This window comes from Artibeus jamaicensis, unplaced genomic scaffold (assembly GCF_021234435.1).
Source record: "Artibeus jamaicensis isolate MK-2021 breed Jamaican fruit bat unplaced genomic scaffold, CSHL_Jam_final contig_233, whole genome shotgun sequence".
Taxonomy (NCBI): domain Eukaryota; kingdom Metazoa; phylum Chordata; class Mammalia; order Chiroptera; family Phyllostomidae; genus Artibeus; species Artibeus jamaicensis.
In genome coordinates, this window is record NW_026521486.1 from 65,898,117 (window position 1) to 65,922,217 (window position 24,101).

Consider the following 24,101-nt stretch of genomic DNA (forward strand, 5'->3'; position numbering starts at 1 on the left):
GGGAAAGAAGGAGAGAAACTTCAATGTGTGATTGCCTGTCATGCACCCCCTACTGGGGACCTGGCGCACAACCCAGGTTTGTGGTCTGACTGGGAATCGAACCAGTGACCTATTGGTTTATAGGCTGGCACTCAGTCCACTGAGCCACACCAGCCAGGGTTCACTGCCTTTTAAAATTTATTTTAGCAGACAACGAACTTTTCCTGAGCACCTGGAGCCTGTGCCTGGGATTGTGCTGGGTGATGGGAACACAGGTTGGAGCAGACACTGTTTGTGTCCTCACGATGACAGCCGGCGGGAGGGCCAGAGCCAACGCCAGACAGCCCTGGTGCCGGCCACACTGCGGCCGTTCTGCAAATATGGTCGAAAGGCTGAGTGGAAGAGAATCGCGTACCAAGAAAGTCCTTCCAAACTCAAATGTGAATCTGTAAACTGTTTTTTGTGCTTTGGATTAAGAGAGGACTAATTTTGAGCACTACGGCTCCTTACTCAGTGAAATTGCAGCATCCACAGCCTGTACCTGTGTATTTGGCTCAGCTGAGGTTAACTTGTGCTGTGGTGAAAACCTGAAAGTCTCATCTCAGCAGTTCCTAAGAGTGAGAGTATATTTCCTGATTACAGTACAGGTCTGTCTTGGGTCATGACGCCTCGTCTCATGTCGTCATCACTGCAGGACCCCAGCCAAAGGAGTGGCTCCTGCAGGTACATTAATACTGGTCCTAGGTCAGAGGAAAAGAAAACAAAGTTCCCTAAGAATACCCATGCCTATAGTGTTTAGCGACTTTCAAATTATCATGTTTAGTCCAAATATTGGATGTATTTTCTTGCATTTGGAATATCACATGCTACCAGGGTAAAAGTGAAGTTACTGGCATATCCAAGAGAAACTTCCAGATTGACCGATAGGGTCTTTTCAATGGTTCAAGTTTTACAAATTCTATTATTGTACCATAATTCATCACTTTAATTGCTAAACATATTTTTCTTAAAAACATTTGCTCTCCAAACATATACTTATAAGCAATTCATCAGTTAGGAAAAAAATCTTTGCAATTAATGTAGCTAATTTTATTGTGCAGAAGTATTTCAATATCTGTTCAGTGCATTTGTACCAAGAGAAATAACTGCTTAATGGACTAAAAGAAAACTGTAAGCTGTTACTCATGTAGTCTTTACAGTATAATTGAGAGGGTAGGATGAATGATTCATTACTAGCCTAGACAGAAATGCTAGCTTATTTCTTTTTTCCTACGTGCAGCAGCACAGCGTATGTGATCTGTTCATTATTCTATTAACCCTGACCAGTGTGGCTTAGTTGGTCAGGCATTGTCCTGCAAAGTGAAAGGTCACCAGTTTGATTCCTAACTAGGGCACATGCCTGGGTTGCCGGTTTGGTTCCTGGCTGGGGTGCGTACAAGAGGCAACCAATCTATGTTTATCTCTCACATCAATGTTTCTCTCCCTTTCTTTTCCCTCCCTTCTCCTCTCTCTAAATAAATAACTGTCTGGTACATAATACATTTAATGAAATGGGTTTTTAACAACTGAGAAACTTCTAGAATGAATATTACAATAAGAGGCATCCCTGTTTTCTTCAAGTTTTCATAATAATCAAAAAGATAAGCAACTGATTCTCTTTGCCTCCACCCAGAATGTATTGTTCAGATCCTTTCTTCAGAGTTTCCAAAAGAATGGAGCCATACTGACAGGAGAGATATAGAAAATACTGAGTTGTGTTATCTGGCTGACTTTTTCCTTGAGGACCTAATTATAGAGAATTGGACTTAACCTAATCAGACATGAATGGTGATTTCCTGAGAGTAAGTTGTGGAATGAATTACTGTGGACTGAGTTACAGGATCTTTTCAGAGCTTTGGAAGAAGAAGAAAGTCTGTTCACCTGCCTGGGCTCGCTTGGTTTGGGCTTACCTGGGTGCTGGCAGCATTTCCTAGCGTGCTAGGTCCAAAGCAGCGGCCTGCACGGGAGTAGCAGCGTTGGCAGGCAGTTTTGGAGGGGACAGCACCTTGGCAGGGGCGGGACTTGTGAGCTGAAGGAACGGGAGCCATGAGACACGGCTGTTATGTGCACGTGGGTGGGTTGGCCAGGCTAGAGATAGGTTTTAAAATAACTACGCAGGAAAAAAAGAAAATCAATTTTGTGATGACAAAAAGGAATAGTAAACATGATCACTTTCTCTTGGAAATTATCTGAAAATATTTGGCACAATCTGTAAAAACACATGACTGTTTATGCAACTACATTCCTGATATTTACCATTCCAAACAAATATATCTAGGCTTTGAAAGAATTCACATGAAGTCTGAGATCCTACTCCCCCGCCCTCCAACCTTTGCTTAACTGAAACTCGGTGGCACTGGATTTTCATTCCTGCCTATTCCACTAACATTTACTGAGCTCTCACTTGGAGCTTAGCACAGTGTGATGCTCTTTTTGGTGTGGGAACCACTGGAAAAGCTGCAGGCTTTGTGGAGCTGGGCAGACCTGCCGAGACCTCTGTTCCTAGTGGGGACATTTGCATTTGAGCCGTGGGTTGGTGAGCAAACCCTTGTGGCTCTGCTCCTACTTCTATTTTACTAGTTAAGGAATCTCTGCCATCTTGATGTTATGTCAAAAATCCTGGGGAAAATGTTTCTCGACCTCATTTTAAATGCTACTTTTCATCTGCACACAATATGCCCACTATTATTCAGATGGTAAGAAGATAGATACATTGACATTTGGGGGAAATCCTTATCCGCTTCATTTCCTTAAGAACCAAATTCCGAAGCTCTTGCCAGCCTTGCAGACGCCCAATGGAATCCCTGCTTATATGCATATTTTGGGAGCATCAATATGTTTGTCATTTTCTCCCTGGAAACGGTTTCTCACACCCACGTTGCAAGTGTGTGATCTGTGATTCTATCTCCTGCTAGTTTCTGTATCCCCTTTGCCTCCAGGGAGGGCTGAGAACATGATTTAGCTTGGGGAAATGCAAAATATAGTTGTTAAAGTGATGTTTCAAAAGAGTCTTTTTTTTATGTGCGCAGTTCCTATCCTGACTCCATTCACCTGAAACACTGCAGCAGGTTTCAACACTAGGATCACAGAATCATGGTGCTGAATGGGCCCAGAAGACACTGGTTCTGTCTTAAGTCTGTGGATATCAACTTTTCATTTTAAAGGGAACCTCTACCCTATTTTTGAAGATTTTGAGAAAAAGGCATGTAATAATTTTGCTCAGTGATTAACCAGCCAGTGTTTGCAGCCTTTTCTATAAGGAGAACTTCTCTTTCCACTTTGGTATTTTGCTTCACAAAGTAAATAAGGGTCCTGTTGTTTTGTCTTAATCGGTGACAAGGTAGGGGGATATCCTGATTTAAGTAGTACTGTTGTTCCTAGTCCCTTCCAGCTGCTGGCTTTTTGGGGAGTCCCTTTTGTGTCACTGTATTCTCAGACATGCTAGATCACAAGCACCTTTTGATATTTAAGATTTAATTCCTCCCCATAAAGAATGGGAAAAACAACGGTATTTGAAGCATTAACATACCAAGTCAACATTTCCACTTGCTGAGATGGTTTCTCCAGGAGTAAGCATTACTCCATTGATGGAAAGTAGGTTCTGAGGGACTTCTTTCGGGAACATAATGGCGCACCCATAAACATCCCCATTTCTGACTAAAATCTCATTTAATGATACAGTGTTCATTTTTAAGATAAATATATGAAAGAATGAAGGTTGTTAGTAGAATAGCTTGGGTAGAAATTGTAAAACTTTTTTTCATAAAACAGTAAGTAAAAGGATCAGAAATCAGTATTTTAAATGACATGAAGATCTGATCAAACACACACTACATCTGAGTTTCTCTGCGTGGAAATTCTGCCTCATTTTTTAAAATATTTTATTTATTTATTTTTATTTTGTAAGTATATTTTATTGATTATGTTATTAGAGTTGTCCCAATTTTCCCCCTTTTGCTCCCTTCCCCCCAGTATTCCTCTTCCCTCCAACAATGCCCCCCCTTAGTTCATGTCCATGGGTCATACATAAAAGTTTCTTCTCTTCTCCATTTCCTATACTATTCTTAACATCCTCCTGTCTACTTTGTTCCTACCAACTATGCTTTTTAATTCCTGCACATTTTCCCTATTCTCTCCCTTCCCCCTCCCAGCTGGTAACCCTCCATGTGATCTCCATACTTATGATTCTATTCCTGTTCTGGTTCGCTTAGTTTTGTTGTGTTTTTTTATTCAGTTGTTGATAGTTATGAATTTGTTGCCTTTTTAATGTCCATATTTTGTTCTTCTTTTTCTTAAATAAATCCCTTTAACATTTTAAGTAATAATGGCTTGGTGATGATGAACTCCCTTAGCTTTACCTTGTCTGGGAAGCACTTTATCTGCCCTTCCATTCTAAATAATAGCCTTAATAGATAGGGTAATCTAGGTCGTAGGTCCTTGCTTTTCATCACTTTGAATACTTGTTGCCAGTCCCTTCTTACCTGCAAAGTTTCTTGTGAGAAGTCCTCTCATAGTCTTATTGGACTTCCTTTGTAGGTAACTATATGCTTTTCACTTACTGCTTTTAAGATTCTCTCTTTATCTTTAAGTTTTGGCATTTTAATTATGATGTGTCTTGGTGTGGTTTTCTTTGGGTCCAATTTGTTTAGGACTATGTGCTTTCTAAACTTGTATGCTTTTTTTTTTTTTTCACCAAATTAGGGAAGCTTTCTTTCACTATTTTTTCAAATAAGTTTTCAATGTTTTTCTCTTCCTCTTCTCCTTGTAGTATCCCTGTGATTCAGATGTTGGCATATTTGGAGATGTCATAGAGTCTTATAATGTCCTCATTTCTTTTGGAATTCTTGTTTCTTCTTTTTGTTCTGATTCAATGTTTATTTCTTCCTTATGTTCCAAATTGTTGATTTGAATCCCAGCTTCCTTCTCTTCACTGTTGTTTCCCTGTAGATTTTTCTTTATTTCACTAAGTATAACCTTCATTTCATTCTTTATGTTCTTGCTGTATTCAATGAGTTCTTTGAGCATCTTGATCACCGGTGTTTTGAACTCTGCATGTGATAAGTTGGCTATCTCTGTTTTGCTTAGTTCTTTTTCTGGGGTTTTGTTCTAGTCTTTCTTTTGGGCCATATTTCTTTGTCTCCTCCATTTGGCAGCCTCCCTGTGTTTGTTTCTGTGTATAAGGTAGAGCTGCTTTGACTCCCTGTAAAAGGCACTTGTAAACTGTGTGGGACAGATCCTTAGGTAATCACCAGAGTAGGGCAACCCCCTTCACCGCTTTGTGGCTCTGTGTGGGGTGAGGGCTTAGAGATGGGACTGTGCTGCCACCTGGCTTCTGGGGCTTTGCCTGGCACTCACCCCATTTCCAATCACTTCACCTACTATGTATATGTGACTGGTACCCTTCCAGCTCTTGCCCTGGTGTTGAATCCCAGCGTAGGTGGATTTGTGTATGTTTTAAGATTGTGCGGGCCCTTTAAGCTGAGTTTCCTGAAAATCCAGCAGTTTCCTCCTCTGCCCTAACCTCCACTGGTTTTTTAAACCAGAAGTTATGGGGATTTATCTTCATGGTGCTGGAACCCTGGGCTGTGTGGTCTTGTCTGGGGCTGGGATTGCTTGCTCCCAAGGTTCCCCTCCCAATTTTTATCCAACACACAATAATGTGGGACCACCCACACCTGTTCTGCCGCTACTGCTGCTGCCTCTCTACACCACACCCTGTCTCCTCACCTATCTGCCTTATCTCTGCATCTCCTCCCCTCCCACCTGTCTGGATGGATGCGGCTTCTTTAACTCCTTGGTTGTCAGACTTTCATGCAGTTCAATTTTCTGACAGTTCTGAGTGCTGTTTGTTTTGAGATTTAGTTGTAGGTCTTTTTGTGGTTACATGAAGAGGCAGTGTGTCTACCTACACCTCCATCTTGGCTAAAAGTCTATTTAGTTATTTTTAGAGAGAGAAAGAGAGGCAGAAATAGAGGGAGAGAAACATTGACGTATGAGAGAAACATCGATTGGTTGCTTCTCTTACAGGCCTCAACCAGGGACTGAGCCCATAACCCAGGCAACCCAGGCATGTGCCCTGACTGGAATCAAACCAGTGACCTTTTGCTTTGCAGGATGACATCCAACCAACTGAACCATACCGGTCAGGGCTCTACCTCAGTTTTTAAACTTAGAATTTTTTTTAAAGATTTGAATAAAAGTTAATGGAGAAAAAGTTCATGATGTGGCATAAGATTGTGGTTAAAGTTAATGTGGAGAATTACTGGTGACATATTGGATCATGAAAGATCTGAGTAAAGAAGAAACACTTTGGAAACACTTGATGAGGACTAAAATTGAAAAGGAAATAGCAAAGATGTATTGCTAAGACAAAAAGGAAATCCTATAGAAAAGAAGCAGGTAATTCTTCTGTTATCCAGTCCGCTAAATCACTAGTTCAGTCCTCTGCTTCATCTAACCTGCTGTTGATTCCTTCTAATGTATTCTTCATTTCAGATATCATACTCTTCATTTCTGACTGCTTCTTTTTTATGGTCTCTATATGCTTTTTAATGCTTATTATCTCTTTGTTTAAGCTATCAATGAGATTGTCCATTCTTTCTCCAAGGTTCTTGAGCATCTTTATAACCACCGTTTTAAGCTCTGAATCTGGTATCTTGGTTGCTTCCATTTCATTTAATTATTTTTCTGGGGATTTCTTTTGTTCATTTGGGGCATATTTCTTTGTCTCCCCATTCTGTCTGCATTTCCGTGTTTGTCTTTGTGTATTAGGTAGGTCACCTGAACTTGTGCTGGAGGCTTTATAATGTAGGGGCTCTGTGGCACCATCTTCCAGATCACCTGGGCTAGGTGCTCCAGGACCATCTCTTGTGTGGGTTATGTGCGACCTCCTGTTGTAGTTGAGTCTTTAAGGCTGTGGGCCCCTTTGTGGGTGGAGTTAACCCCTCAAGCTGGCTGACTATCAGCATAGTCCTTGATCACAGTCTATGAGTAGCTGTGCCAGGGCTGCCCCCACCCCCACCAAGACAGAGTTGTTCACAGCAGGCTCCAGTGCCTGCCAGAATCCTTTGGGTGTGCCACTATTGTGAAGCCCAGCACTGGTTGTGTTGGTTCTGGGTCCACGTGGGCGGGGTTTGATGCAGGTTGATGTCAGGCGTTGTGTGTAACTGGCCCTGGGCTACCTGTTTGTGGCTGCATCTACTGTGCCTGGGTGTGTGTGGGATGGGCCAAACTGTGTATAACGGTCAGCTTCCTCCAGCTGTGAGCCGGGGTCAGATCAGTAAAGGGTCCAAGGTTCCCTGAGGTTCACCTCCACCTGTCAGCTACTCTGTCACCCCTTGAGATTGCCTGCTCTTCCTCTAGAGCATTTGAAAGAAAAACTGTAGAGTGGTCCTAGGCTAACTGCACCCCCCAGGCCTTTCCATAAGGCACTAGCTTGGTATGGTAGGGCAACCAGAGTTGGGAGGATGGGGCTAGTGGGTCTCCTGCTTGAGGACAGCTGGTCAGGCACTCAGTTGGAGGAAAGTGGCCCCTATCTCTGAGCCATGCCACTCAGTCTCTACCAGAGTCTCCAACCCCACTCCCCCAGGAGGAGTGCACTGCAGGTTCAGGCCGGACATAGCCAGCAGGCCCCACTGCGGAAGCAAGCTCAGCAGGGCGAAGCCAGCAGGGTGAAGCCACCACGACTCAGGAGGGCAGATCCGAACAGTCTTCTGATGTAGGTAGTGTCAGCTTAGCCTGCGGGAGGGGAGCAAGACTGGCCCCTATTCCAAAGCCACACAGCTCAATGACACTCCGAGTGTGTACCTAGAGCTTCTGCAGAAAAAGAGCACACCCAAAGTCCCTGCTGGGTGCAGCCAACAGACTCTCTGCAGCACTCGAGCTTGGCAGGGTGATGTCACTAGTACTTGGTGGCCTAGCTTAGTGCCTTCCTGAGGCTGAGGGCAGCATGGGATAGTGACTCAGCACAGGGCCCTCAGTGGCTGACCCTCCATAGGTCTCTTTGGGGCCATCCCACCCAGATCTTCTCTTTTTGACTCTTGAATTACCTGAGTTGACTTCCCTCTACCAGATTCCCAGATGAGTCACCAAGAGCAAGATCCTGTGCATTGGCCCTTTAAGAGAGCACCTGGGTTTCTGGCAGATGCCCTCCTCTTCCAGGTAGACAGAGGCCTGGCTGATTTTCACAGCCAGATGTGAAATCACCAGATTTCTGGCTCTGGGTTGGGTATCCCGCCATGGGGTTGAGACTACACGCTCCTCATGAGGGCCTTTTTGCAGCCTAGGTATCTCTCTGGCTTCTCAGCCACCGCACATGTGTGCTGGGGCCAGCCCTCTTCACGTCTCAGTCCTTTCTACCAGTCTCAATATGGCTTGTATAAATCCTTGATTAGAATACTCCTCTTCATCTGTCCTTCAGTTGGCTATTCAGGTTGATCGCTCTGTGGTTTAGCTGTAAACCCAGTTTGGTGCTGGGAGCAGGTAAGTGTAGTAGCTTCTGCCTACTCCACAGCTATCTTCACTTTCAATGATGGTTATTCCCTTTGAGCCAGAAAGTAAGTTGGGCTCCGGAGTGTAAAGAGTCTTCAATACCAAACCAAGGCTGTTGACCACTTCCTTTTCTATTTTCGACTTCACAGACCGGATGATGTGCTCCTACATCGCACACATGATGAGATTGTCCTCCTGCACTGCTTCCTCTGGCCCCTGGTGACATTTGTGGTAGGCGTTCTCATTGTGGTCCTGACCATCTGTGCCAAGAGCCTGGCGGTCAAGGCAGAGGCCATGAAGAAGCGCAAGTTCTCATAGAGGGGAGTAAACACGTGGAAAGCAAAGCACAGAAGCTGCACCCGTCGGCACACATCTACCTGCAGAGCCTGCTTCCGGCGCAGGAGGTGGAAGCAGCTGTGAGAGGCTCAGGGAGGCTCCTCCCTCCATGGCAGCAGCAACAGGCACAAGTGGGAGACTTGGAACCTCGTAGGTTGTATTCTATGTGTCGTAGGGATGGCTAAAGGGTCAAGCTCTTAGCTGTGGAGAGTAAGTTCCAGAAAATCCAATCAAATGTTAGTTTTCTTTGGAAAGTAGCAGTATATAATTGTACAGTGTAGTATAGAAATCATTATGATTTATGGTATTTAAAAATATTAAAAGAGAGTGGTCTGTGTTCTTTTCTATTTCCTTTTTTATCCTAAAACACCAGGGTTCAAAATAAAGGTCTTTTGGGTTTCATTGACTCTGCCAGACTACACTCTGACTTGGAGGCAAGGCTTCCTGCACAAGTCGTGGCCTCACTGTGTACCCCCCAGTTTCCATTACTAGAGCACTGTTGGACTCCTGCTTGAAAAAGGAACACGGCACTGTGCACTCAGTCTCCAGTCACTTCTGCGACTCCTCAACCCAACGCTCAAAGATTGGGAAACATACCCTCCAACACTGGCCTCTGCCTATCCATTCTTTTTCATCAGGTATCTAAGAGAACTGATTCCGAACCAGGCGCTAGCTCTAGGAGTACTGCCCTGCTTTCTTCACCTCCTCATGTTTATTTTGGGTGGATTCTGTCCTTGTGCAATAGAATGTACAGGATGTGAAGGTCACCTTTCAGCTCAGTCAAATGCTGTTTTCATCTTTTTTTTTAGTCAGAGAACGTACTGTTCAAACATTGCGTTTTGATTTTCTTTGTCCCTGCCTTGATGTTCCCAGTACTTAAACAAGAATATTGCTGATTCTATTCAGTTTGCTTGGACAAACCTGAAGATGTCACCCAGCTCACGTCATGGCTGAACTTTCTATGCCTTTATCGAAAGTTCATTGAAGAGACCAGACCTGAGTCTGTTCATAAACTCAAATTCCAACTGTCAATTATAGGCCTCAGTGAATATCAAACCTATCCTATTTATCTACCCGGTAAAATCAAATCTTAGTTTGGATGAAATGTATTTAATGGAGGAATACTTAGAGTATTCTTCTAATACTCTTCAGACATGCTTCTAGTAGAATAAAGGCAAATTAGAATTTAAGGTCAAGCTCCCCTCAGTTATTTGCTCAGGCTCCTAAGAAACACCCATTAGTGGAACGATAATTTCCTGACTTTTAATCCAGAGACTACTATTTTCTTAACTTTATTATTATTATTTTTAAATCCTTACTTAAGGATACATTTATTGATTTTTGGAAACAGAGGAAGGGAGAGGGGTGGAGAGAGAGAGAAAAACATGGATGTGAGAGAGAAACATCAATCAGTTGCCTCCTTCTGGACACACCCCAACTGGGAATTGAACCTACAGCCCAGGTATATGCCCTGATTGGTAATGGAACTTGCAGCCTCTTGGTGTTTGGGACAATGCTCCAACCAACTGAGCCACCTGGCCAGGGCTGTTTTGTTAATTTTAAAATGCAAGTAACTGAGAGCTATAGTCTTTGGTGGAAGGGTGCTGCGTGACTATGATCATTTTTTTCTACTTCAAGTGTTACAGGTTGCACTGTGGAGCAGCCCTTGAACATGCTAGTTAAGACATCCTTTGAGGCAGCTCCAGTGCCTTGACTTCAGTCCCAGTTTTCTGTGGCAGCATCCCTGTTGTCTTAGCAACACAGCGAACCATTCTGAAGCCAAGCCATGTGAAAATGGGAATGAGAAAATCATCATCTTTGTATCACCTTGTGAGACCCGAAGTCTACTTTATTCATTTATCTTAATCCACTAATATGTGATTAATTGATTACAGAGACTAGATAGAAATAGCACTTGGACATACACTAAGTGTTGGAAAAGGGAAAATAACTATATATAGATCTGAGCTTTCATTTATATTAACAAAATGCCTATATTTAGGCCCAAAGAATATACATTCTATTCTGTTCTCACAGCCCAACACATTATAACTGATTATGACTGTTTTCTGTAGGTTGGGTTTTGGAAAAGAGGAGAAGCCCACTGAATTCATGAGGTCACATGTAGGTGAATTACAGCCAGTTAAATTTGAGACTATTCATGTTGTCTAATTAAAGATAAAATCTAAAGAAACAAGGGGAGGGCATTTTAAAGATCATAAAAGGGAAAGAAGCTTAACATAATAATTTAATTCTCTTTTTTTGTATGTGAGAATTTTAATTCTCTTTTTTTGGATAAATGAGAAAAAGACCGAAGACCCCAGAATGTGATCCCTCACATAGGACAGTTTCCCTTGCCCTCCCGTAACTACCCAGAATTAGGTGAGAAGTGTAGGGCAACCGTCCTTCACAAGGTAACTGGGGGTCCCAGCACTCATCTACCTGCTGTTCTCTCCATGCCAAGGGTGATAATGGTCAAAGCTGGCTCAAAGGAGCACATGCACAGTGCAGCCTATAGAAAGGGAGGAAGTTGGGAGCAATCTATTCCCTGTTAAGGAAGTTTCAGCCATCATTTCTGCTCAGTCCATAACTACTTACTACATAGCTATACCTAGCTTCAAGGGAAGCTGAGATGTGTCCAGCTAGAAGGACATATGTCCTCCTAAAACTCCAGGGTAAAGTTTCTATTACTAAAAGGAAGAAGGCAAGAATGAAGACTCAACTAAAAGAAAAGAATGATGTGTAGCCACCGATGGGCCATGCCATGAGGAGGCTGAACAGGGCTAACAAAGATCCCTTGCCGTCTGCTGTCTGGGAGAAGTGCTCTTGCCCTTTGTCCTCTGTGGCCCGTAGTTCAACTTTTCAGAAATGGTTGCTCATCAGACACAGCCACCTCTGAATTTTGGAGGAAGGGAGGAGGGATGCTTCCCAGCTTTCACAGGCCCTTGATGCTGGTGCAGACTAGTAGACGTAGATTTTCTTAGGAATCAAACAAACATAGGCTTCTGTAGGACGGAATTATAATTCATTGGGCTGTGATGAAGATGTCAACTGCATTTTGATGTTTGACTGCTGAGAGTTTTCAAGCTTCATCATTGCCCTTTCCTTTCCCTCATCTCACCTGGGCAAGCTTGTTAGAAAGCTTGGGCGCCTCCTTTGGCCTGGGTGGGAAGTTCAAAGTGCAAAAGCTCTGGCCTGTGTGCAGGAACCCTCCCCCCAGCCTCACACCCTGAGGACCATAAAAGCCAAGCCAGTCAAGTCATTTTGGAATCTGCCTGGGGACTTGCCCTGCTCTCCCCAGAAAGTCTCATTATGTGAATAATAAACGTTTTCATACCCTCTCTGTGTGTGTGTGGTTCTTGGTCTAAACATCCAAACCAAATTGTGGGGTAGGGGAGTCCATCTGAGGGGTACCCATACATTGGTGATAAAATTTCACCAGTCATGGCAGGTTTCTGCTCTATTAGCTTTTGGTTAGTTCGCAAGGAAATAAGCACAGCCAAAGGGTAATGCGCACCGTCCTTAAGCCAGCAGCACCTTATTAGTCTGTGCTTGGCTCATGCCCCCATCCCTCAATTTAATGGTGCCCACCTCGAAGCCTCTGGAACAATAAGTTTAAGTAGGGAAGCAACACCCTTTATCTTATCTTTTCTGCTGAGCTGACTCCTATTGTCTCCCGGGTAATGTTTAAGTAGGCTCTTGAGAAAGACTGAATAACCATCTCCTGCTGTTTGGAAGACAGAGCAGCAGAGCTGCGGGACACAGACACAGACCAAGCTGTGTTACCTACTTGCAAACTCCTGGCAGATCTTGTCTCACCTCAACCATTGTTCATAGTCCTTTACCAAAAAACAGCCAAGAGCAGCCCATGCCATCAGTACTCTGGTTTTTTTCCACCCACCTTCCCCATTGCTACAGGTCTACCCTCCAGGTTGTGGCCAGTGACAGGTTTACCTCATAGTTAGTCAAAGCATAACAAGGGTGTATAGTATTCCATCCTGAAATATCTGTTTCCTCACTTCTGGCTGCCTGGCTACATTGCCAAAGCCACATAATTCAGATTTGTGTTGTGACAAAGATATCATTTCCACTGCCTGTCTCTGAATGGGCTCAGCCGGTGACGCCCAGGTCTACGGGCCCTCACCTGCTCTGTGCTCTGGACGTGTACTGCAGTAGCTTGGATGCACTCTTAGGTCTTCATCTGAAGCTTAGTGATGGGCAGACAACGCAGTGACAGAATAAATAATGGGGCAAAATGTTATGAGGCGAGATGGATGGGGAACCATTTACTAGCTCAGGTAGTTTACTCTCCTGACAAATTACTGAACTATATCAAACCATTTAACAATTTATTTCATCTTTTAATTCTCACTGAGGATGTGTTTATTAATTTGAGAAAGAGAGAAAGACATTGATGTGAGAAAGAAACATCAATCAGTTGCCTCCCATACACACCCCAACATTCCCTGACTGGGAATCGACACCGCAACATTTTGGGAGCATCCTCTGACCAACTAAGCCACCTGGCCAGGGCCATTTAACTACATTTTGCTCATAGCTCAACATTCCTGCCACATGCCCTACAGTCCAGACACACTGTACTGCTCTCAGGGCCTGGCCATGCGTGGTCCTGTCCATGGCTGGAACCTCTCTGCTCACCATGGATGGGTCTCTTCCCTTTCTTTTCCATTAGTTCTGAGCTTAAATGCTGACACCAGAAGGCTTCCCAAACCATCTTAAATAAGTAGATAGCTCCTATCACTTTCTTCTTTCGCACCCTGCTTTCTTCCTTTGTAGTGCCCATTGCTGCTTATGTTTATAGGTTTGTTTACTTGTCCATAAATTTATCTCTCTTATTAGATGATAGGATCCATGAAGGTAGAATGGTGTTGGTGAAACTTTTTCACCCCTGGCACAGTGCCCGACCCATGAAGGTGGTAAGTGTTTACTGACCGGATAAATGAATGGATGGGCACTCCCCAGGTCCATTATGTCCCCCGCATGAGTTGTTTCCTGTCTCCTTATCTGTCTTAGGAAATTTAACCTCACCTGTAAGGCCCCACCTCCCTCCATCCCACCTGCGAAATCAATCACTTCTTTCTCTGTGATCTCATAGCAATTTGTACATACCTCTATTTTGTTAAGAATTTAGCATTCAATGTAAGATTATACCATTTGGTTTATGGTTGTTCATCTACTAATTCTTCCTTACTTCCCCATCTTAGTGAGATAAGAAACATATCTTTTGATCTTTTTTTGTACATAGTGACAAAAAATGTAATAATAATCCCCAACTAAGACTTTTTAAAAATTGCTATTTTACTTTTTAAATTGATTTTAGAGAGTGAGGAAAAGAGAGAGAGAAACATCGATCAGTTGCCTCCCATATGCACCCTGGCCAGGGACCTGTCGAACTCACAACCCAGGGACATGCCCTGACTGGGAATACAACTCGCAACCTTTTGGTGTACAGAACGATGCTCCTACCAACTGAGCCACCCAGCCGTGGCCCCAACTAACTCTTACTAAGTGTTTTCTGTGTGCATCTAAACTCTTTATCATGTATCCAGGACATAGTTAATCTTGGAAAAAGTGTAAATTAATGAATAAACAAATACATATTGCAATTCTGGCCTTAAAACGAAAACTTATAATAGAGATAGGCTACTGTTTTTGTGTTTAAATATCATGTGCTACCCTTTAAATAAGTAAACAGTAGAAAAGTCACTGTATTTGTATATCCTCATAATTTAGCAACTTAAAAGAGCAAACCTATTATACAATTTCTAAAAGTCAGGAATCAGGAAGTGGCTTAGCTGTAATTTAAAATTATTCTTGGTGAAATTTGGCCTTTTAGATAAATGCATGGGTTAGGGTTAGTGGAATAAACATAAGAAGCAGGAGTCCAGCAGAATCACAATGGGAAATGTTTGATAAGAACACCATTGTTCATTTGACAGGCACTTTGAACAAAAAGGTGAGCAAAGCCAATTGTCTGCATTTTTTGACTGGCATGGAGACTCTTCCAAAAGAATTCACTGGGGACTTCAGGAAGAGACTTTGTAATAACTTTAGATAGTTTTCAAGAGTAAATACTAAAGTATATGGGACTCTTGCTCTTTCTTCACTTTTTGTGAATGACCTTAAATCAGAAGTATTGGATTTAACATGCAAACAAAGCCTAAAATTAGAATTAGCTCTATTGCCAGATCTTTAACACCTTAAGAAAATTTTTGAGAGAGTTACCCCACCCTAAGGCTTAAAATTAAACTAATGGCCTCACAATAAAACTAGAAGCAACAAAGGAGGGAAACTCTCAATAAAATGCAGGTAGATGTTAGAAGAAAAGATACTGGAAAACAATTGTGCTAGTTCGCAAACTGAAAGGGTAAAAAAAAAACAGTGAGTGAACGATAAAGGTGCTCTGAGGGTGAAAAGTACCGACTTAGCCATTTACTCTTAAATTTACAAGTTAAAATTTATTTATGTATTTAATGACAGCTTTGCAAATTTTTTTAAAACATGGTTTATATTTTTTAATTTTTTATCTTATTTATAGACAGAGGAGAAGGGAGCAAGAAAGAAGGGGAGAGAAATGTCAATGTGTGGTTGCCTCTCACTCACCCCCTACTGGGGACCTGGCCTGCAACCCAGGCATGTGCTCTGAGTGAGAATTGAACCAGTGACCCTTTGGTTTGCAGGCCGGTGCTCAGTCCACTGAGCCCCACCAGTTAGAGTGCAGGTTTTTTTGATTGTAGCCACTACAATACCAACCTTAAAACCTGGCACTGATATATTGTTACAGAACCCCACCTATGTTCTTCTGGAACAGCTGTGGGGTTCGATTGCTGTGACTCCAGATGCAAGAGTTTAGTGAAAAAGGAAAGGTGTTTTTAATTTAAAGATTATACAGATTCAGAATAATGGCAGAATTCTGCTGTTAAACTCCACTTCCTTTAAAACATCCAAAAATACACAGTCCTGCCTCCCTTTGCCAAACCAGGCCAAGTTCAGAATATGCCAATCAAAGTTACCATCTTTCAGAAAAGCAGAAGTCCACAGTGCAGCATTTCCGGTCGCAGCTGAGCATCCTGGGCATCCCCCAGGAATCCACGTTTGGTTGGGCAGGTGCCCGTAATTCCCAGCACCGTCAGCCGTGCCGCCATGTTCTGCAGGCAGGTTTCCCAGCAGGTCTCCTCTTTCTTACCCAGGTCTTAACCCAAAACCACGTGGCAACTCCTTGCACCCCAGACCTCATGGTGGATGTGGGTCGAGGGCCTCCTATAACTTTCAAACTGCATGGCTGCACCCTCATGGCTGGCCCCCTTCTTGGCTGCTCACCCTTATTTTTAACGCTCACCTGGAGTTTCCTACATGACCTCATATTCGGCACTATACTTTCTGAAAGTCACTAGACCTTTCACTGCATGGCAACACAGCTTCCCTTCAGGAAACACTTGCCATAGCGATGCACAGGATCTTAAACACTGTATCGTCGCTCTCTCTTCTCCCATCTCCCAACCATGGGCCATGGGGGATCTCTCCTATAATTTGGGGTGCTCTGCACCCCATTTCAATATCACTTCTCCCTTAGGTTCAACAAACTATTTCTATGGCAGGCAGCTCTACTAATCCCAAGGCACTTTCCAGATCCCAGCCCATAACTTTCGCCCTTGGACTTTAACCAAGGAACATTTTTTCATCCTTGGTGACACTGCTTGCTAACCTTATTTGGAGGGACCTACTGTGCAAAAGAGTGTGTGAGGTTAATGCAGCCCTGGCTGGTAGCTTAGCTGGTTAGAGTGTCATTCTGATACACCAAGGTTGCAGGTTCAATCCCTGGTAAGGGCACATATAAGAAACAGCCAATGAATGCATACATAGTGGCACAAAAATCTTTCTCTCTTTCTCTCCCCCCCTCAAATCAATTAAAAAAAAAGATTGAATGCTCCTCTGAAGACCTCTTTCTTGAGAGCCCCAAACACTCCCCTATTCAAATTCAGGCTAAAATTAATTTGGCAGATAATTTATTGGTATCCTTGTGCCTACATCAAACCCACATTAAAGATCTTCATGACATACCAGATTCCTTATGGACTGAAAATTCTACCTACACTGGAGAATTTTTTGGACTGACTATATCAAGGTTCATGTTGACACATTCAAACGCTATTCAAGGTTGCACAGTAACCTCTAAAAATAGTAGATAAAGGACTAAAACCAAGAGTTCAAAGCCTAATTTCAAAAAAAACATTATAACTGCAGCAGTCCTTGTACTCTGTCTTCCTAGTGAAGGAACGCCATGGGTGGGGGATGTAGATTTGTTCAGAACCTCAGGGTCAAAAACGAAATAGCCATCTGTACTTCCCTTCGATACCAGACCTGAATACTATTTCATCGTGTGGCCAGATGTCCTATCTAGACTCACTCATCGGTGCTGTGCTTTCTCTAGTAGTTCCTAGGTCACACTGAGATCCTTTCATCCTGCTTGTGCCTTCCTGGGAAAGTCAACTCTGGGCCTAGACAGTTACACTTCGGCAAATTTTAACGAAGTGACCTCCTACATTTTTTTCACAAGTCCCTGAAAGTATAGACCTGAAATTTCCCTGAAATTCTGACGTTTTTACACAATATTTAGATGGCCTCTTATTAATTTAAAAAAACGAGTTACGCTTTCTTGGTTGCATCTATCCTCTTAACAGTTTTACCTCAGAAAGAACTTTAAGTTCTTTCTTGAGACAAGATTTGCCCTACGTATGTAAACCCCTCACTTTGAACAGACTAAAGGTCATTCAAAAATTCCCCAGACCAGTCATTCACACACTTTGGACTCAAGAGGATGCTGGGTCTTACAGCTACTGCAGGCAGTTAGTTCCCAACCATTTTAAAATCCCCATGACTGTGGTCCTGGCCAGTAGCTCAGTTGGTTAGAGCATCGTCCTGATACACCAATGTTGTGGGTTCAATCTCCAGTCAGGGCACATACAAGAATCAACCAACGATGCACTAATAAGTGGAACAACAAACTGTTATCTGCCTCTCTCGCTCAAGTCAATTTTTTAAAAAAGATAAAATTCCCATGCCTTTTTGTGATTGAACCAAGTTATCAGTAATCAAAACTCTTCCTTGGGAAACTAAACGTGAGCTGACATTTTGTGATTTAAAATGAGCTTTTTAACATCTTCTTACCCTGGGTCAACTTGAGTATCTTAAAACTTTCTCCCTGTTCAAACATAAACAATCTGAATAAGCCCTTGGTCTTTTGACTCAGTTGTATGGTATTTATCAAAGAAAAAGTTGCTATAGCTTTTCTCTTGATCTGGTGGCTAATGTCCACCTTCCTATTCTCAAGGCAGCTCATAACTGCAACTGAATTACCGAAGGCTCCTGCTAACTAGGGTCTCCCTCCCACGGCGGACCCTCATGATTATTGCTCACTGAAAAGACACTGTATTCTTAGCAGGTAGCCTTCCCTCTCATGCAGGTCTATTACTTTCTCCCTTGCACATGTCGTCCTCTGTTAGCAATGCATTAAATCCTGCTGCGTTCCTTCTTCTACCAGAGGGGGAACTCAGGACTTTCTAACCTCTGTCCACGAATGGCCCCGGGCCCTGAGCAACTATATTAGAAACTTCTCCAGAATATTCCGAGTTAACCTTGTTTGTTGATGGGTCACATCTTAAGACAAAAACAGACAATTATCAGGCCCGATATATCAAAACAGATCTCAAGTCACTCCTAGAATAACGATCTGGGAGCCAGTCACCCAGGAGGCAGAACCCATTGTATTCACCGGGATTTCTCAACTGTGGCAAGAGGTGAGGAATGTTTTGGAAATAACTAAGGATCTTGATTGATCTCTGCAGAAAATAAAACAAAGGGAATTGGTCAAATGTGCAAAGCTCTTAAGTGTTCTAGTGTTTCTTAAGGAGGTAGAATGCCACACAGAAAGGATAGCAGGAGGGTTGAAGGAAATAAACTCGGTCGTGGCGACAAACAGGCAACTGATTAGAACCTGTTTCCACAATGCCCCAGGGGGGTCAACGCTTTAGAGAAGTTCAAAGACTCTATTACAAAATACCAGAGATTTGCTCCAAAATAGGGGGTGGGGGTGAGGGGGGAAGTTCATTTACTAAGGACAACAGTTAATGAGAATTTACCTGGTGACATTAACCTCACCACTTCACTAATTCTCAACCATTATCTTATGGACTTGGCTCAGCCCCAATAAGTTTTGCACCTTAAAAAGACGGCCTTGAAACACTTGAGTTCAAATCCTGAAACCCAGCAAATATCTTTCTTTACTCTCTCTGAGAGACTTCCCAGACTGTCAAGACAGTCTCCCCTGGTGCCACAAATTTAATCAACTCGGCTTTATTTGCCCCACAGTTTTATCTGGGGTCTCCCACAAAATTCATCCTGTTGGCTCCAGGAAGCAGTATTTGCTTTCTTTAAAGCTGATTTACTATTATTAACCAGATCGTCTAAATCTCTTTCTTGGAAGTGTGTAAAGGCACTTTGAGAAGAGTATTTACTCTTCTGGGCCTTTTAGTTATAGTAATTGGTAAGATAATGTATGGAAAAATAATATATGCAAAATGCTTAATTCTTAATAGAGTTCCTGGCACCATACAGGTGTTCGATGAATGTGACCTATATTATAACTCGCTCACTCCCCAGTCTCTCCTTTCCTGGGCCTCCGGGCAGTCTGCGAACTCCAGGTTGACTGTGGCTGGATTCGGAGATCCAGCTGCTGGGTCATCCCTGGTTTCTCGTCTAGACTGACGGGAGCCACGAGCTCCTCTTCCTCCCTTCCAGCACTTTTGCCTGGTTCCCCTTTAGTCCCACAGCAAGCTGAGGGAAGAATTCAATTCTGCACATTTGTCTTCCTTAGTCCCCTTAAGGTTGATATGGGAAACTTTGAAAAAAAACCTCTGTTTAACCTTTATTTGTCCAGGCCCCAGGCGCAATAAGAGAGAATGATGGGGCCGTCTGGGAGGGCGGGTGGCCGGATAGTGAGGACTGGAACTAGCACCCCCGCTGACAGAACGATTATCACATTCTGCTTCTGTACCCCACATTTGTCACGTACACAGGAAGACCCCCTAATCTATATATTCCCCAAGAATCCTTTGTTCGGGGCTCAGAATTTGGAGATTGACTCCTCTGGTCCCGTGCACGTTAAATAATAAACCTCGCACTCCAGAATCCCTCGGTGTCTGGTCGCTTCATTTCCTATAACAAGGTGACTTCTTCTTGGGGAGGACTGATGGAGTGGAGGAGGGCCTCTGTTCAGTGACATTGATTTTAATAACAAGAAGAGAAAAATAGTTGCCCCTCATAACTGAGATTTCCTTTTCTGCCACTTTCCCCAATGGACCAAGCTAACAACCTCTTAAAAGCATTCTGGGTGGGCTTGTGTCAAAGGAGGGGAATCTTAGGTTATCAGATTCATACAACTGGAAGAGCAAACCTCGGTGTAATCGCGGTGCCCCAGTACCACGGATATCAAAGGTCACTTAGGAAGGGGGACACCAGAGGAGGGTTTCCAAAACGCCTCACGCCTCAGAGACCCAGAGACGCCCAAGACACCGCAGTACCTGCCTCCGTTCTTAACATTCTCCTTTCTGAGAGAGCATATCTAAAATGCCAACTCTGTGTTATAAAATTCAAATCTACTCTGAAATTTAAAGAGGAAACAGATGAAGTATAAATGTGTGAATAAAATCTTCCAAGTCAAAATAAAAGTGCTTAGGCGAGAGGAAAAAAACCCTTCGAAGATATTTACCGTGCCCTTTATGGTTATTGGATGGAACGACGAGGGGTGACTTCACTCCTCGATGGGTGAGCGGGGTGCGGTGTTTGTGTATGTTTGGGGGCGCGAGGCGGAAAGGTTTGCTGGTGGGAAGTCGTGTGCTGGTAAATAAACGTTTGACACGCAGCGACGGGTGGGAGGGGTGCCCTCACTCACGGCGTTTGCGGGTTTCCGTGGGCCAATCTACCACCGTGTCCGACTTCCAGGCATCAGGGTGACCTCGGCCAACTCCGAGTCGGGAACAGACGCGCAGTAACGCGCCCACCCCGCGGCCCCTCGGCCCCTGCTGATGAATCGAGAAGCAGCCTCAAGAGCAGACAGTAGTGAATGTGGTGCAAAAATTAGGAATTGATGAGTTGTGAGTAATTAGTACCGACGTCTTTCGTACAATTTATGAAGTGATAAGTTTATATCTTTTAATAATGGCTGTGTTTAACAACCGACTCGGAAAAGGGAACGTTTGGCTCCGTGGGCAGCGGTAAACCCCGCCGGGAGAGCGGCGTGGGTTCCTCCAGCTCCGCCTCCCAACCGCGACGCGCCTGCAGTTCTTACGGGCCGTGTGGGCTGCTTCCGACCTGCACTTGCAGTCTCCCACCCCTTCTCCCCAGGAAGACCCCGTCTCTGATCTGTGGCCCCACTGAATCTCAGATTCGGGCACCCATTTCTCTCTCTGCGTGGGTGGGATAAGAGGGCCCGGTAGGGTCTCGCGTTGAGCATTCTTCAAAGGGGCACGATTCCCTGCAGGACCTGAGAGCCGGGGTGGGAAGGGAAGACGGAGGCCTCAGCTACTCCTGCTCTAACCGGGTGTCAGGACTCTGTAGAGATGATCCGTGTAGGGACGGAGTAATGGCCCTCCTCTCGGAGCCGTGTGGACCAGGTTGCTTAATTAAATTAATGTTCCACTTCAAATGACTCATTTTGTAGGAACAGCCAATTTATCAATATAAGAAAACTATTACCTCACTTTTCTTAAAACTCAAAAAGTACTGCTTAAATTTTATGAGTTATAAATCCCATTTTGGCAAAAGACATTTGAAATGCACAAAGGCGGGGTGGATGGAGCCTTACCAGCACTAGTGTGACTGGCTTTCCCTGTTTCCCAGGATGGTCGGGGGACCTCTTCTCAGCTAATTACACTGCAGCGACCCTGTTCCCCAGTAAGGTCACAGTCTGGGGGTCATTGCGAATGGGTCAGCGGGTGGAAGGTGTAGGCAGACAATATTTACATCAGCAAAAGGAAGCACTAGCTCTCAGAGATCTCTGAATGTGGAATGGGGTGCTGTTCCCAATATGCCATCAAGCGCTTGGTGAGGACAGCAGTGGTGCAGAGCAGATTCAAACATCCCAAAACTGCTTGGAAGAGACTAGCTTTGAGATGCCCTCTTAACCCGGGTAGGCTTTCTGTATTATCAGCTTCAGAAAGCTGCATCAGTCCTCAGAGATTTACGAGCATGAAACCAGCCCGTCTAATGTACACCCTCAGAGGAGCTTACTCTGTAAGGATCTGCAGCATTCTTGGGAAAACTTACCCTGGGATTTCATGGCAGACCACGATGCAGTCACAACCCAGAAAGTCACAAGTTGTAGAAGTAGGCACCTCAAAGCTCCTGTTGACTGTAATTCATGGGGGATCAGTTACTGTTTGAAGATGCTGGTTCTGGATTATGCCTAAGGGTATATCTGCTATTCCACGTAGGTGACAAATTACAGGCATTTCCAGGCAAAACCCCAACTTGTAGCAAATACAAAAGAAACCCAGATTTAGGTAAGAAGAGACTTTATATGAAAGGGTGATTGCAAACAGGGCGGTCGGGGAATGATTTTTATGGTGTCAGGGGACCACTGCAAGGGGGCAATGCTCCAGCCTTGAGATCTGCAAGCATCTCAGAGATCAGGCAGAAAGGGGCTGCTCTTTTCTGGAGGGGAATAAACAGGCTCGAGCCAACAGGCTGCGGGGAAGTGGGCTGAGCTGGTGATGGTGGAATCAGATAGCTGATCAGGGGATGTTTTGTCCTGAGCTCAGCCTATTCTTAGGAGAGATGTTCTGGAGGGGATGAGTCAGCAACTTCAGCAGGTTATTTATTTCACTGGACCCGTTTCCTCACTGTAAAGTAGGTGCAAATAGCGAGCTTGTCAGAGGGGGTTTCTGAACCCAGATCTGTCTGACTCAGATCTCCCAGAAAAAAGATCAATTACAAATGAAAAGTCAAGTCTTCACAAAGTCCTCTTTAAAGCTGTTTCCTTTGAAGAAGGTGCTAACTTATATTCTGAAATATGGCTACATATTTCATTTGATTAAATCACCATCAAAGAATTTGATGAAATAACTTTAAAAATTTTGCTTCATTATTATTTTTTAAACAGCGCAGCATAATACAAATCTACTGATCTAGAAACTCTATGCATGGGGCCCAGAGTCCAGGTTTCAATAGCAAGCTCTCCAGGTGATTTTGGTACCTGGTACCTGCCGAGGGCCCTGACCCCACACTTGATTGAACGCACCTGCCTTGACATCAGATTGCCTGCAGTTGAAACCTAGCTCTGACATTTATTGGCTGTGACCTCTTATGTCTTAGTTTCCCATCTCACAGTTTTTGAGATGAGAATTGTGGTTTGGGAAGGACTGTGTCAATTAAAATATGTTACAAGGCAATGAATGACGCGCACTTTCTCTGTTAGTATTGTATATTACTGTATTATTATCACAACATCTAGAATCAGTCTCCAGTTGGTGTGCTTGGTACCTTGGAGAACCTGTTCTCAATCAGCTCACAGTCTAGTATGGAAATCAGAACAAATAATTTTAATATAATATGCCATGGGCAATGAAAAATGGCTCTACAGATGCAGAAGTAGGAGTGGGGAAGAAGACAAATTTGGGACCTGGCCAGCGACAGTCTCAGAGGTCGAGGGAGTTCACTTCCATATCTTTTGAGGCTTCTGATATAATAAATACTAAACTTTAAATTAAAAAGTGTCTGGCATGGAAGTTATGCAATCACATTTTGAATTCAGAAGGATTAGCAGCTGACCTTTGGCACTGTGTGGACTTTGGCAAACTACTTGTCTCTCTGAGCTTTGATTTTCATATCTTCATGCAAGTCTAATAACCAGGGTGTGTGAGGGACTAAATTAGATGATATATATCGAACCTTTAGTATACAGCACTTAACACGTATTAGCTCCTGTTCCTATTCTTCTGCTGAGTTTTGAGCACTACCTTGGTCTTCTTTGTGCTCCTACTTCCATATCTACAGCAGGGGCATTCACTGATCTCTACTGTACTGCAGTTGAAGGCATGCAAAGAGACAATAGCCTTGGATGCTTTTCGAAAGTAAAAAGCACTGTCTAAACCAGGGGTGTCCAACCTGCGGTCCATGGGCCACACGCAGCCCAGGATGGCTGGAAACATAGCCCAACACAAAATCATAAATTTCTTAAA

The 24,101-nt window shown here is 43.7% G+C and overlaps 1 protein-coding gene across 1 annotated transcript in view; it reads left to right on the forward strand.

Moving 5' to 3' along the window:
* The window catches only part of KCNMB4 (potassium calcium-activated channel subfamily M regulatory beta subunit 4), a 50,694-nt gene extending 41,444 nt beyond the window's left edge, over positions 1 to 9,250 (forward strand). Inside the window, exon 3 of the mRNA XM_037132166.2 lies at positions 8,658 to 9,250. Coding sequence (XP_036988061.1) covers positions 8,658 to 8,826 — 169 coding nt within the window. The 3' untranslated portion in view covers positions 8,827 to 9,250. The remainder of the gene's footprint in view (positions 1 to 8,657) is intronic.
* The last annotated feature ends 14,851 nt before the right edge of the window (positions 9,251 to 24,101 follow it).